The sequence below is a fragment of the Bos mutus genome, chromosome 11 (genome assembly GCF_027580195.1).
Source record: "Bos mutus isolate GX-2022 chromosome 11, NWIPB_WYAK_1.1, whole genome shotgun sequence".
NCBI classification, from domain to species: domain Eukaryota; kingdom Metazoa; phylum Chordata; class Mammalia; order Artiodactyla; family Bovidae; genus Bos; species Bos mutus.
Genome location: NC_091627.1, coordinates 31,767,418 through 31,782,212, shown reverse-complemented (window position 1 = coordinate 31,782,212; position 14,795 = coordinate 31,767,418). Strand labels below are relative to the sequence as shown.

Genomic DNA, 14,795 nt, shown 5'->3' with positions numbered 1-14,795 from the left:
AGGTCTCCCGCATTGCAGGTGGATTCTTTACGTCTGAGCCACCGGGTGTTTTTAGCCCCTGAGGTATTGATCAGTGTCCATAGTTGGTGCTGATGCTAGTCAGAGGGAAAGGAACGTGAAGACTCAACGACTGCCATATCTCATTTACTCTTGTTTACTTCAGTAGTTCTCCATTTAGTCAGGTTTCTTGTTTTAATCCTAGGTGATTCTGATACAAACCGTTGACATAGAAAAAATTATGAGCTGTGAATTTCCAAATTCAAAACTCTCTGTGTGAACTGATTTTCTGTGATTCAGTTTTCCTCTTCTTAGTACTGGTGGGCACCGGATGGTGGACCATTTTCACTCTGCATCTTTTCAGTTAAAGCTGTTGATATTAAAGCTGTTCTCAATGTCTTGGGGACATCTTTTAAAAGACTTTTAAAAGCTAGCTAGAGCAGATGATTTCAACTGCAGTTCCCTTTTTTTCAGAACTGAGGGAGCATGAGCCATTTGCAGAACTTACTGTTAGATACACTCCTGGGAACAAAGCATGTGGACAGTGCAGCCCTCATCAAACTCCAGGAGCGGAGCCTATGTGTAGCATCACCAGGATTTAGTGTAAGAAAAAAACAAGTTTGGCGTAAGAGTTTAAGTCTTTTTCTGTAAAAAGGCCATGCTGCTGCTGCTACTGCTAAGTTGCTTCAGTCGTGTCCGACTCTGTGCGACCCCATAGACGGCAGCCCACCAGGCTCCCCCCTCCCTGGGATTCTCCAGGCAAGAACACTGGAGTGGGTTGCCATTCTTTCATCCAATGCATGAAAGTGAAAAGTGAAAGTGAAGTTGCTCAGTAGTGTCCGAATCTTAGCGACCCCATGGACTGCAGCCTACTAGGCTCCTCTGTCCATGGGATTTTCCAGGCAAGAGTACTGGAGTAGGGTGCCATTGCCTTCTCCGAAAAAGGCCATAGATAATACATAAAGGAAAGGGAGTGATAACATTCCAATAAAACTATGTATTTTTATGTATTTTTACATATTGCAAAATTTTTTTTTCAACTTTTTAAAAATGTAAAAACCATCGTTAGCTCACAGGCCTGTGTAAGAAAACTGGTAGTGGGTCAAATTTGGCCAGTTCCCCATCGCTTGCTGATTTCTAGTCTGTTTAACCTCTGCAGGTAATGCCCAGTGATGTCCGAACACTTGTAAATGGGTTTGCCAAGAACCCTTTGAAAACCAGAAGAGAAGGACTGTATTTCAAGGAGAAGGACTACAAATGTGTCCGGGCAGATGACTATTCTCTTTATGCCAAGAATGTGAGTGTCCAAGATGTGAAGACAACTGGTAAAAACTTTTGAGTTTGACTCCGTTTTCTATGCCTCTCCTGATCCTATCTTTAAAACAGACTAAGCGTGTTACCGCAGTGGTAATACAGGTTCGCTGTTGCCTATAACAATTAAGGGGATGATAGTCGTATTTCTGGTTGCCCTGTATTATGGCTTAGGCACACTTCACCCACATTATACACTAAGTAACCTCATTTACAGATGAGGAAACTGAGGCTTAAGAAGGTTCAGTAACTCTTCCACAGTCACAGCAGCAAATGGAGGTGCTGGGATTCAAGCCCAGAGTGATCTAATTCCGAAACATATTTCCTTTCCATGACATCTGTTGTTCTCACAGGACAGGGAAATACTACAGTCAATTTGGGAGCTTTCTCAGAATACACATGCTGTTATTACAACAGTCTGAAACTTTTTAAGGAAACACAACTAAATTAGTGAAAAAAGTAAGATTATCCAAAAACAAACATGAATATGAAAGTCAGGAAATGGTGAAAAGTGTGGCTGGAGGGTAACTGCTAGTCCTGTTGTTAAAACCAAGAGAAGAGCATTGTTTTATTTTTATCCAGGAAAACACTGGTGTGATTGTTGTGAAGACCCATCTGTATCTTCTGGTGGCAACTTACTCTGAAGGCATGTATCCTAGTGTCTGTGTGGAAGCCACAGAGAAGTTGGGTAAGTTTGTTCCCAATGCCTGTCTTTCTTTGCTGTGGTAGTAAAGTCTTCTGACTGCAAGTAATGCAGTCAAACCAGCTGAGTCACAGGAAAAATGGGCTCCAGGGACTGGAATACTGAATCCTTCTTTAGTCTTTCCTCCTAAGAGCATCAGCTTTGTTACATCCCATTGCAAACTGCCTCCTTTCCTCATGGTGTCATGGTCAAGCCTTGCATCCTCTTAATTTCTTATAGAACCCTGATCTGACAAGTCTTAGATCATATTGTTTACCCTTATATCAGTCAGCTGGGGATAGGAGGTGGGAAGGGCAAGGTAAAAAAAATGCAAGAGATGTAGCTGCTGGGGGCCATTCTCTATAAAAGGGCCTTCTACAGAAAAAGAAATCACTGTGAGCCAGGCAGCTGGCTTCTTGGTGTCTAGTGGATTCCCTTTCCATGCCTGTGTTTTCGAATAAAGATCTAATGTAGAACTGGGAAATTACAGCTATGAGAGAAATTATATCTATGAGAGTTTTAATTGTATTTTTTACTTGTATTTTTCTCTATCAAAAATTGTGCATAATTATAGAAATTTTGGGAAATATAATTTTTATTATGGAAGATTCTAAGAACATATAATAGACAATAGACATTGTCTCCCCAAACAGACAATGAACTCCTTGAAGTCAGGGACTGGGTCTTAACTATCCAGTCATCCTTGTATCTCCAAGTACTTAACACAGTGCCTAGTATATGGTAGTCACTCATGAATTTTTATGGAATAAATGAATGAATCATAGTGTTATTATCGTGAATGAATCATGTTGTTATTATTTACTGTTCATCAGTAAATAATATTCAAATAGTAACCATATTCTGTTTTCTTTCAGGAGACTATCTAAGAAGAAAAGGGAATTAAGTCATCAGAGGACTATGAAAGATGGCTTTTATGATTTTAGAAGAAAATTATAGATCCTAAAGAAATAAATGCCTTATTTTGTGGTTTTAAAACACTAGGCAGAAGATACTGAAAAGGAAGAATAAATTAAGGAAGCAATTTTTCTTATTTCAAGAGGCCTTCTTTTTAAATTGGAATTATTTAATCCACTTTATCTTTTTTCTTTAGTGTTGTTCATTGGCATGAATGTGAGGCACTGATAGTTTCACAGAGCATATCTGTTGGAAAACTCCTCTATGAGTCTCTTGTATTCCCACAAATATTGTTGGATATGCCAAGAATGCAAGAATGACTGAACTTAAATCTCCAGTCCCTCTCCCCTCTCCAGAGATCAGCAGTTGGGGGACCAGGGACAAAGGCTAAAAATATTTATTATATCACTTCTGGTCTTAATGGCAAAGTTGTACCAGGTAAAAAGGTGGATATATCTTGCTATCTTAGCCAGATTAAGTATTAAACATTCAGTTCATCTCAATCATCCCATCTTGTCCAGAATCTTTGCTCACCATTTGGCTTTCCATGTAGCTCTATCTAGAGATTTTGGGGTCAGACCTCATGCCAATGATTTCTCCTTTTAAATTAGAACACTGACATCTGAGTTTTATAACTTATGTGGACTGTGCACCTATTCTCCACATGCTGACAAACTGAGGTTTTGAGCCTGAAAGGCAGGTCTGATCTTGGATCACAGTGATCTCTAAAGTACTGAAGCTATCATGAAGCCTCTTGGCTGCTCACATTTCCCAGACACACACACACTGGACTGCTGAGTGTCAAATGGAAGCCTTTTTCATAGACTTCATCAAGGCGAATGCCTCACTGTCTAGAGTCCTCCTATGTAGCATGCTCTAGGTGCTTCCACAATTCTTACCACAAAGTTCCGGTCAGGCTCAGCTACTCAGACCCACAAAAGGGACCCTTTGATGGCAGCTCCCTGTGGAGGTGCCTAGGGAGCAGGTGATGTTCTGAAACAGGGGTCTCCGAACAAGGAAAATTTTTGTCTTGATAATTCACAAAGACTTGAAATGGTACATACAGGCATGAATGTACTCAAGGGATTCATTTTTTTCCCCAGGTCCCCAACTTCCATATGTACTTTCCTAAAATTTACCTGTTGTGATTGAGTATTAATGCCAGTTCTCCCAGTATGCAAAAGAAAAGCCTACTCTCATCCAGCCCCAGTCCTACTGTAATACTTGGCTTGGAGTGTAAGAACTGCAAGGTACCAAAGGAAAATTCTCAATTATTTTTAAATGTAATGAGCTCTTCCATCCTGTATTATAAAAAATACATCATATGTGAAGAAGAGTCCTATGAGAATAAATCAAAAAGTATCATTGAGAAATAGTGAAAATCTTTGTATCATAATTCATCCAGGAGAGAAAGACTTCTCATCTTATCCTCGTTTCTTAAAATACAGAAGCAAGACAGTTATCATAAGGACATGAAATAACATGATTACTTGAAAAATGAGAAACCTTTTCTGATAGAAATATGAGTTGGCTGATTAGTTTAACAATGGTGGCTGGCTTTGCCAATAAGAATGTCACAGATGTTGATAAATGGGTTAAGTTTACAATACCAAGATGTCAATTAAAATATATTTATTTTTTTAATTAGCTTATATTGGAGTATAGTTGATTTACAATGTTCCATTAGTTTCTGCTGTACATCAAAGTAAATCAGTTACACATATACATATAGCCACTCTTTTTTGGATTCTACTCCCAGATCATTACAGAGTATCGAGTAGAGTTCCCTGTGCTATACAGTAGATTCTTATTGGTTTTCTATTTTACACATAGTACTGTGTATATGTCAACCCCAATCTACCAATTCATCCCTCCCCCCCAAATACAAACATATTTAGAAGGATTTGGTCCAAAGAATTGTCTTAGCAAAAAAGTGTATTGGAATTAACACTTTTACTTTCCACATCCTCCTGAATATATCAGTTTAAACAAGGGGCCTCTAAGAAATAAAGCAGAAATATAATCATTTGATAAATCTTTGCAAAGCTTTGTTGGCAATAATCCCAGAAGCTGAGAACGACACATACGACTGGGTAACTAATCCCTTACAGGTTGAATGGTTTCCAAATCTTTGCTTTCAACAAAATTGAAGGAAGTCTTAATTAAGTTGCCAGCTAATACATCACTGAAAAGAATTTTTGATGATAAATCCTTATATGGTTTTTATCATATAACTCAGAGGTATTCAAATAATTGGCTGACATTCCTATAAAGAAATTTCTTTCCCTTCTAATTTATGCAAATTAGATTTCTCAGCGCTTGTCCATAAAAATGAAAAAGATTAATGCTGAAACCAGTCTCATTCAACCAATAATTAATATTCATCCACAGATGATAATTATTTGGAAAAATTCAACCCCACCAATGGTCCAATAAAAATTTTATATTCAATAATTATTAATATTTAAAATAATACTTTTACTTTGGCCACGCCACGCAGCCTGTGGGATTTTATTTCCCTGACCAGGTATAGAACCTGGGACCTAAGCAGTGAGAGCAGAGAGTCCTAACCACTGCACTGAAAGGGACTTCCCCTAAAATAATACTCTAAATAACATAAAAGTAATTCAAAATAATGTTTTGATCAGCTGTGAACTAATAATATTGTAATGATAAGTAAATCCAGAAGAAATTTAACACTTTATAGCCCTACAATCACAGAAAATTTTAAACTGTCAGGTTACATATATTTTGTTGCAGACAAGAATGATCAATAAAGCATAAAATATAGCAGGATGTAATTTTTATGCAGAATGAAAATATAAGTATTGGGAAAAAATGGAATTTTAAAACTTCCAACTGTTAAAGAACTTGTTTGGGTACTTTTTAGTGGATGATTATAGTATCAAATTGCTCCAAAATCCAACTGCACTTGATACATTTAAAAGCCTGATATGAGTTTTAAATGTCAGTATTTATGACCAGAAATCATCTTTTGTACTACCTTAAATGTAAGATGAAAGATTTTAGATATCAACTTTAAAATATGGGGAATGCAGCTTTTAAAAATGCTTTTTGTCTATTGATGAAGACCACTGCCTGGAGTAAGAACTGTCTTGGGCCCTGAGTCATACAGATGGGTCCCCAGGAAGATGGCAGAGGCAGGTAACCAAACAGGCAGCCCCACCAAGCTGACTCCAAGCTCTTCCCTTTCCTAGAGCCTTCCTGAGTCTTTGCCCTCCAACCTCAAGGTGGAGTGCCCATGGAGAGAGGGGAGGAAGAGCCCAGACAAAGTCCTGCAGGCACAGAAGTTGGCATGGTATCCAGAGGTGAACTGCCCCAGCTCCTCTAGGCAAGGACCAGTTGTCAGCACTGAGCTGATGGGCTGCCCAAGCTTGGGCTTGGTTACCACAGAAGCTGCTGGTTTACACAGAACCCTTCAGAGGACATCTGGGAGAGATTATGCCCTCACCCCCATTTAACTTTCAGGATAAGCAGCAGCAGCTGTACCCTCACATCAGCTGGGTTTCTGGGACACATGCTTCCACCTCATTCCTAACACAGATCTTGCTTGTTCTGCTAAAACATGAACCTGTAGGGAGTCCCTCTAAGGCCAGAGATGTGGACTGTGGAATATTGCCACAGCAACCAGTCATCTAAAACTTACCACCCAATTCCACAACTTATATTTTGACAAAAAGGGGCTGGAGCAGGGATGTTTTAAGGAAATCAACCTGTTTTTGTGGTTTCCAGTAGAGTTCTCTATTGACCCTTTGGGAGGTTAGTGTCCTCAGAGATGGACAATTACATATTTTCATAAGGCCTGTTGCTCTGTGTGGCTTGTGGGATCTTAGTTCCCCTATCAGGGGTGGAATCCATGCCACCAGTGATGGAAGCTTCGAGTCCTAACCACTGGACCTCCAGGGAAGTCCCCTGGGTCTTATTCTTTAATTATCAGGGAGTCAGCAGTATAAGTTCCTGCCCTCCGTGGGACATGGTCTGAGACACTAGAGCCTACCCCCCAAAAAAGTAGCAAGAAATACCCACCACAAAGTTTCCAGAAAAGGCCTCCTTTGGCCTTTTGGACCTTCCCTCTGAATACACTGTTGGGCTTCTTCTGTCCCTTTTCTTGCAATAGTGGTTTTGACACAGATGACGAGGAGGGACAATGGCTGACAGGTGTTTCTGGAAAATAGGCCTTATAAAAAATATGTAACTTGGGTAGCCTTCTTGCAAGAATGCTCAGGAGAGGAATGTAAATAAAGAGAAGGGGAGTTTGTAATTGATGGGACAGATGGTTGCCCCAGGCAGTCTTTCCTTCTACTCTAGAGCCTTGGGCAGGACCATGAGATAGTTTGATTCCTGGCTCTGACATTCATCAGCTATGTGCCCCTTGAAACCAAATTAATCTTTCTGTTGATACATCTCAATTCCTTTTTAGTGAAGTGTCATAAAACTCAAATAAGAGAACACATGTGAAGAGGCAAATTATAAGGCACTGCAAAAAAAGTTACCTATCTTTTTATACAGGTGCACATACATGTATATTCTTCTAATCCAGTGGCTTGTAACCAGGAGCAGGCGTTTTTTTGCTACCCAGGGGATATCTGACAATGTCAAGACATTTTTTATTGTCACAACTGGAGAAGGGTGCTGTTGATATCTAGTGGGTGAAGACCAGGGGTGCTGCTAAACACCCCACGCTGCACTGGGAAGTCTTTCAAAACAAAAAATTATTTTGTCCAAAATGTCAACTGTGGCAAGGTTGAGAAACCAGGCTAAATTGCCTCACTGGGCAGCATCTTCCAGGGGCCATTTCCTCATCCTCAGGAAAGACAGGAGAAATCACAGAAGTTTAAAGAATCCCAGGACTGCTTTTATCTTCCCTTTCCCCACAGTGTTCCTCTCTTTTTTCTCAGAAGCACCCTGCTTGCCCACCTTACTCCAGAGACCAAGGGCAGAAAGAGACTGACAGCACAAACCGGCCAAAAGCCTGGCCAGGCTGGGAAATGGACCCGTCGCCTGCCAAGAGTTCCGGTTCTAGTTCTCTTAGAGGGAATGATTCTCAAAGTTGAGTGCTGTAACAGCATTTCATGCTAAACCAAGGGAAAGACTAGATTCCAGAGGCTCCAATTTCACAAAAATCTGATTTGCCGCCACTAGCTTTGCATTTTCAAGGGAGAGAAGGAAGGGGAGGGTTGATTCTGGGCAACCCCACCCCCTGCACTACCCAGAGTGCAGCCTTCCACCTCCTAGGACCCGCCGGGCGCTCAGGACCGCGCCCTGTCACCTGGAGCAGCAGCAACAGCAGCAGAGGGCCGGGCCTGGAGCACGTAAGGAGCTCACACAGGCTCTAGCGATCCAGACAGGTGGGAGATTCCAACTCAGAGGGAGTGAAAATTGCTTCATGCTCTTCAGTGTTTTCCTGTTCCGCCCGCAGCCAGTCGGTGTGGCCAGCCTCCCTGCACCCCCACCTCAGCCGGAGCCTTCCGCGTGGGGTTGGCCTGGAGGCGGCAGGGGCCTCGCTGGAAGGAGAGCAGGGGCCGACGGCCAGACGGATTGAGGGAGGCCGCCGGCCGGCAGCAGGGCGCTGGAGCCCTGAAAGAACTTTGCTATACCCTGTGTGTCCTCAGAGACCATGATAGCTGTGCACTTTGACAAGCCGGGAGGACCAGAAAATCTTTACTTGAAGGAAGTGGCCAAGCCCAGCCCAGGCGAGGGTGAAGTCCTCCTGAAGGTGGCAGCCAGCGCCCTGAACAGGGCGGACTTACTCCAGGTACCCCGGGGTCTGACAGCAACTGGGACTGAGCAGGGCAACGCGGTCTTTAATAAACATTCACCAGACAGATGAAGGAGACTAGGCACTGCCATTAAACGCTCATCATGACCTGCTTCGTTGGGGTTCTGTAACTAGAACCATTTAGCCTCCCTTGTTTACACAAAATAAAGGGGTATGTGCACAGCAGAGGCCACCCTGTGTCATTCCATTGTCTGTCCGCTCAGGCTTCCAGATGTGTTGGTGGGGTGGGTATTAGACCTCCCTGTATCTCCTTTGAAAGTGAAAAAGTGAAAGCGTCAGCTCAGTCTTGTCTGACTCTTTGCAACCCCATGGACTGTAGCCCACCAGCCTCCTCTGTCCACGGGATTGTTCAAGCAAGAACACTGGAGTAGGTTGCCATTCCCTTCTCCAGGGGATCCTTCTGACCCGGGATTGGACTGAGAGGATAACAGGCAGGAAGGCCAGGGGTCTCCAAATGGAGGAAATAGGCTTCAGGTGTCAGACATTTTTTATCTCTCTTAAGTGGCAGGAGGAAACAAGTGTTAGATTTTTTTTCCCTTCTCTATACAAATTTTAAGAGGTTTCTCTTAAAATTCTATGTTGCCATAATGAAACCTGGTTCCACCTGAACTTTTCTCAAACCTTAAGCTAACCAATGCGTTTTTCTTATAGAAATGTTTAAGCTATGTTAATGAACTATGTATTTACCCTAGACTCTGTCTTTCAAGTCAGTTCCGCCTAAGATTCAGAACCTAAGACTCAGAACCAGTCTTGACAAACCTGCATGTTTTACTCATACATTGCTCTCCTAATCTATGTTGATGAAACTATATATTTACTTGAAACCTGTCTTTCTTCGAGATTTTGGTTTTATGGCCTGGGATGACTCACCTGGTGCCAATGTTATCTCAAAAGGCATGCTGTGGGTGAGGGGCTTGGTGCTGAGTTTTGAGACGTCTCCTTTCTATAATTAACAGCTTGCTAGTAGTTATGTAACATCCGGCTACAGACTAGCAGGGGGGGCACTCTTCTTGGCCCCCTTCTGATGTCTGTGTCAGACGTTCTCTATCTCTTCTATACTTTAATAAAACTTTATTACACAAAAGCTCTGAGCGATCAAGCCTCGTCACTGGCCCTGGATTGAATTCCTCTCTTCCGGAGGCCAAGAATCCTGGCGTCTTTTGTGGTTCAGCAACAACCTTTCAGAACCTAGGTCTCTTACATTGCAGGTGGATTCTTTACCGTCTGAGCCACTAGGGAAGCCCCGCCTCAAAGGTTGGCATCCTCACACCAGGAGTCAAACCAGGGCCGCCTGGGTGAAAATCAGGAATCCTAGCTGCTCCTCAGGCAATCCTGTTCACCATTTGTACTCTACAGATAAAGAAACTGAGAGTCAGAGAGGTTCAGCAATGAGCCCAAAGCCACACACTAGTAACCAGGGGAGCAGGGATTCAGATTGAGGTCTTTGTCTTAAGGATTCTGAGTCTGTATTCTTTCCACTCTGAGGGTTCCAGAGCTGGCAGGGGGCAGTGCTCTTAAGAACTTTCTTCCAACTTCTTCTTGAGGCACTAAACTGGGCCACCTGCATTTTTTGAAGTGATTAAGAAATGTACACCAGAATCACAGGGGCACTTATTCAAAATAAATAAGGCAGGGATCCAGGCATGTATACTTTGAAAAAGCATCTCAAATTGTTCTCATGCACACTCCTAGTTCAGTCCCTCTGGTCTCAGGCCTCTGACAATTGTGAGGCATGAGTACAGAGCCTGGCACTTGATATATGAGATATATCATTAGGAAGCCCATGGTTTAGTTACTAGTCTTGCTATTAACTTGTTTTGTTACCCTGGTTCCCCTGACCAGGTCTCAGTTTCTTCATTTGTAAAACAAGGGGTTTAGATGATACAAGGACTGAAGTGATACCACAAGTTAGACATCCACTGATTATGGGACCTAGTCTCTTATTTGTATGAAACAAATTACCTCCCCTCTCTTTTTTCTCGACTTAAAAAACCTAATTTTACCCTGAATTTTGTCTTAAAGGGGGAGGAGGGGAGCTATGGGAAGGCCAGGGATGCTGACACAGATTTCTGATCATGCTTACTACCTAGCGTGTCCTCTTTCTGCAGAGACAAGGCCAATATGCCCCACCTCCAGGAGCCAGCAACATTTTGGGACTTGAGGCATCTGGACATGTGGCAGAGCTCGGAGCTGGCTGCCAGGGACCCTGGAGGGTCGGGGACCCAGCCATGGTTCTGCTGTCTGGCGGGGGTCAGGCTCAGTATGTCACTGTCCCTGCAGAGCTCCTCATGCCCATCCCAGCAGGGCTGACCATGTGTCAGGCTGCAGCCATCCCAGAGGCCTGGCTCACTGCCTTCCAGCTATTACATCTTGTGGGTAAGGACCAGTGCACCCCATGCTCACTCCATACAGCATAGTTCAATTTATTCATTTATTCATAACTCAGCCACCTCAAAACCCAGCAGTCCTGAAGGGAAGCTTTGATCTGGCCACTGAGCAACAGCCAACCCCAGCACCCCCTACTTAGTATCAGATCCTCATACTATGTAGCAATGGCTTGATATTGAGGCTGAAAATCATGGTTAGCAGATAGAAAACCTGGTGAGCACTGGATAGAAGGCCTGTGTGCATCTTCACACTGTAAGCCCAGTAGTAGTCCCTGCTTCTCAGTCTTGCTAAGCTCTCTGAGAGCCCTAGTGCAGCACAGGGAGCCATTCAACTAACTCTTTAATTCCTCCTTATTCCCACGGAGGCCAGCCAAGAGCTCACGTGAGGGTCTCTGCCTTTGGGGAAATCAGTGTAACTGGGAAGACAACCACAGTGTTTGGAAGGGTGGCCCTGTCTCTAACTACAAACTATAACAGAAGCTTAAGGTGAGAAAGGTTCGTATGGGCGAAGGTCAGAGAAGGCTTTCTGGAATAGAAGGACTTGAAGGGTGGTACAGCTGTGATGGACAGAAGGCATACCAAGGTGGCCTAAGAGCATCAAGGTGAGATTGGCTGCTTCACTCTCAAGCGAAGGATGGGAACTTCCCTGGTGGTCCAGTGGCTATGACTCCACATTCCCAATGCAGGGGCCCAGGTTCAATCTGGTCAGGGAACCAGATGCCACAAATAAGAATTTGCATACTGCATCGAAGATCAAAGATCCTGCATGCCACAATGCAGCCAAATGAATAAATAAAAATAATTTTTAAAAAAGACAGCAAGAGATTTCCCATTTGGTGGTTCCAGGGCCAGGTGATCATGGTAGAATAAACCTATGTGGTAAAGGTACAGCAGTTGCAAAGTAAAGAACATGGTTCCTATACTTTCTATCACAGGAAATGTTCAGGCTGGAGACTCTGTGCTAATCCATGCAGGAGCAAGCGGTGTGGGCACAGCTGCCATCCAACTTGCCCGGATGGCTGGGGCTACTCCTCTGGTCACAGCTGGTTCCCAGGAGAAGCTTCAAATAGCAGAAAAGCTCGGAGCAGCTGCTGGATTCAATTACAAAGAAGAGGATTTTTCTGAAGCAACACTGAAATTCACTAAAGGTAAACAAAGCTTCTGCAGTTCAGCAGGAGTTTCAGAGATAATTAAATAAAATTCTCACCAGCCACAGAGTTGCTTCTGGATCTGTTTTCCCTCTGCTAAAAGCAAAACACCTGCCCAGGCCAAATTCTAGTACTCTACTGTTTGACCACTGGAGACAGGCAGGCAGTATTTAGGACTAAGGTGATTTTCATGGGCATTCTTGTAAGTGATATGATTCATATGCTTTTTACAAAGGGGATAATCACACAGAGTTGGCCTGCAATTACTCAGGACCTCTTTTTCCCAACTAGGCACTCTGTATTGAATTAAAAGGAGGAAGGGGTAGAAACTAGTTTGGAGCTGGTCATAGTAGGCTTTGGTAGGTAGCTCCCTAAGTGGGTAAGTAGATGTGTATGCCTCTATATTCCAGAGCCAAATCTGTTTATATTTGGCTCATCCCATTCCATTTTTTGACAAGAATCAAAAAGAGTTAAAAAGAAAGCTAGCAAAGCCATGATTCAGAGAGCCCCGTGCAGACACTTCATAACTTATATATGGACTAGCCTGTACTGTAGGCTGGGGTGGATCTCCCCTATTCCCCTGGGTGCCAGTGGGTCTCTACTTATGTGGAGGTCAGGGAAAATACCAGATCATGGTGTTGTCCCATTTCCCTCTTGCTGTGGCAGGGATCATATAATATGAACTATATCACATATATATGATACACTTCAGCTCTCTAAACTCCATTTACAACCATGGTTCTATAAGCAATGCTCTGGGTTCCAACCTATAGATTTACTGCTTGCACTTGTATATATTTATACCCATATTTCCACAAATATGCCATGTAATCTTCTTTTGCACTAATCTTTCTGATTCTGACTAGCATCACAAATCTGTGTTTCATGTGAAAGGTGCTGGAGTCAACCTCATTCTAGACTGCATAGGCGGCTCCTACTGGGAGAAAAATGTCAACTGCCTGGCTCTTGATGGTCATTGGGTTCTCTATGGTCTGCTGGGAGGAGCTGTCATCAGTGGGCCTCTGTTTTCAAAGCTACTTTTTAAAAGGGGAAGTCTGATCACCAGTCTTCTAAGACCTAGGGACAAAAAGGTGAGTGATGGGTGAATATAAAACATGTGATTTAACTATTATCCAGAAAAGTGTGATTCATTCACATAATCCTGAGAAAGGATCACATATTAAGTTGCAGAGCCTGTAGAAATTTGCCCCCCTGTGGATAAACTGGTAACCCAATTTCAAGAACTCATTAAAATTGGTTGATGAAAGCCTCAACATCTTGGAAAGAGGGTGGCTAATACTTAATATAGTATGTAAACTTCACATAAAATGAACAAAGCCTTGACTATATTAGGAAATATTTCTAATAGTACCAAGGCTTTTGTTTGCAAAGGCAGAACTGTTCTCAGTGTGCTAAGAAAACCTCTTAGGTAAGTGAGGTTAGTAAGCTTCTACCTTTAACAGTTTATACATTCCTGAAATCGTGTGGCATTCCAGCAGGTGCCAGCTTTGGGAATGTTTCCTCACAGGGTTTCACATCTGCTGGGGGATAACAGGGGTTAAGCATCTCTTTTGAATTGAGCCTATATAAGTCCTCTCTATGGCTGCCTCCTGCTTGAAGTCTTTATTTAAAAAGAGTCCTTCAGCTTTCAGTGACACTAGTATCTTCTCCAGGCTTGATCTTTACCTGGTACACAATCGAGCTTACAAATCTAGAGGCATGCACATACATGCTAGGAGTGAGGTGATTATTACATACCCTTGTGTGACTTCAGATGTGTACAAGTTTCAGAGAAAGCAGAAACGCTAAGCAGGGTGGGGAGTGACAAAGAAATGCCTCCGTCCAGACTGATGGTCTTCTTTTCCTTAAGTACAAGCAGATGCTGGTGAAGGCTTTCACAGAGCAAATTCTGCCCCACTTCTCCACGGAGGGCCCTCAACGCTTACTGCCGGTTCTGGACAGAGTCTACCCCGTGGCTGAAATTCAAGAAGCCCATGAGTACATGGAGACTAACAAGAACGTGGGCAAAATCGTCCTGGAGCTGCCCCAGTGAAGAAGTGGGTAGTACAAGACAAGGCTACCTCTCCAGTCTTCCGATAGCAAACTTGGAGAAAACTCTGTACACAGTCAGGCAACTGGGCGCCACTCCAGGCTCGCCTGTAACCCCCTATTTCTCCCGCAGCCTCCTCAAATTATCAGTATAAAGCTGGTCTAAGGAAATAAAGAGTGGACTTGACGAGTGGCGCGTGGACTGCAGTCGCCGGCTGGGAGGCGAGGTGGGAGTCGGGACAGGCATAGTCGCGGAGATTAGAGTAGAGGCCTGGTCGGCTCACGCTCAATTTCGGGGGCCTGCGCTAGCGCCAGGGCTTCTGAGTACCAGATACAGTGTCGGCCACAACACAATCAGCCAGAACCCTGCAGATTCGGCTTCGCGCACTGTCAGAGGCCCGGACGCATGCACACGTCCCCTCGCACGTAGCGCGCGGCCTGCAGCCCGGGATCCCACTCCACTGCCGGTCCTCTCCCGCAACTCACCAGGGTGCAGACCCACCTAG

The 14,795-nt window shown here is 43.5% G+C and overlaps 2 protein-coding genes across 4 annotated transcripts; both read left to right on the top strand.

The window, feature by feature from the left end:
* Window positions 1-481: 481 nt before the first annotated feature.
* Window positions 482-3,834, top strand: PFN4 (profilin family member 4). Its single transcript, XM_005895668.3, has 4 exons — window positions 482-600; window positions 1,157-1,294; window positions 1,891-1,996; window positions 2,866-3,834. Exons 1-4 carry the CDS (start codon window positions 484-486, stop codon window positions 2,892-2,894), a joined length of 390 nt encoding a protein of 129 aa, XP_005895730.1. The 5' UTR covers window positions 482-483; the 3' UTR covers window positions 2,895-3,834.
* Window positions 3,835-8,165: 4,331 nt separating this feature from the next.
* Window positions 8,166-14,309, top strand: TP53I3 (tumor protein p53 inducible protein 3). 3 transcript variants are annotated; one of them, XM_070379192.1, is made up of 5 exons: window positions 8,166-8,681; window positions 10,814-11,081; window positions 12,028-12,240; window positions 13,135-13,331; window positions 14,120-14,309. In XM_070379192.1, exons 1-5 carry the CDS (start codon window positions 8,544-8,546, stop codon window positions 14,291-14,293), a joined length of 990 nt encoding a protein of 329 aa, XP_070235293.1. In that variant the 5' UTR covers window positions 8,166-8,543; the 3' UTR covers window positions 14,294-14,309. The 3 variants fall into 3 exon arrangements, with proteins under 3 accessions (XP_070235293.1, XP_005895729.1, XP_014333700.1); XM_005895667.3 differs by having other exon boundaries at window positions 14,111-14,309; XM_014478214.2 differs by lacking the exon at window positions 13,135-13,331 and having other exon boundaries at window positions 14,111-14,220.
* The last annotated feature ends 486 nt before the right edge of the window (window positions 14,310-14,795 follow it).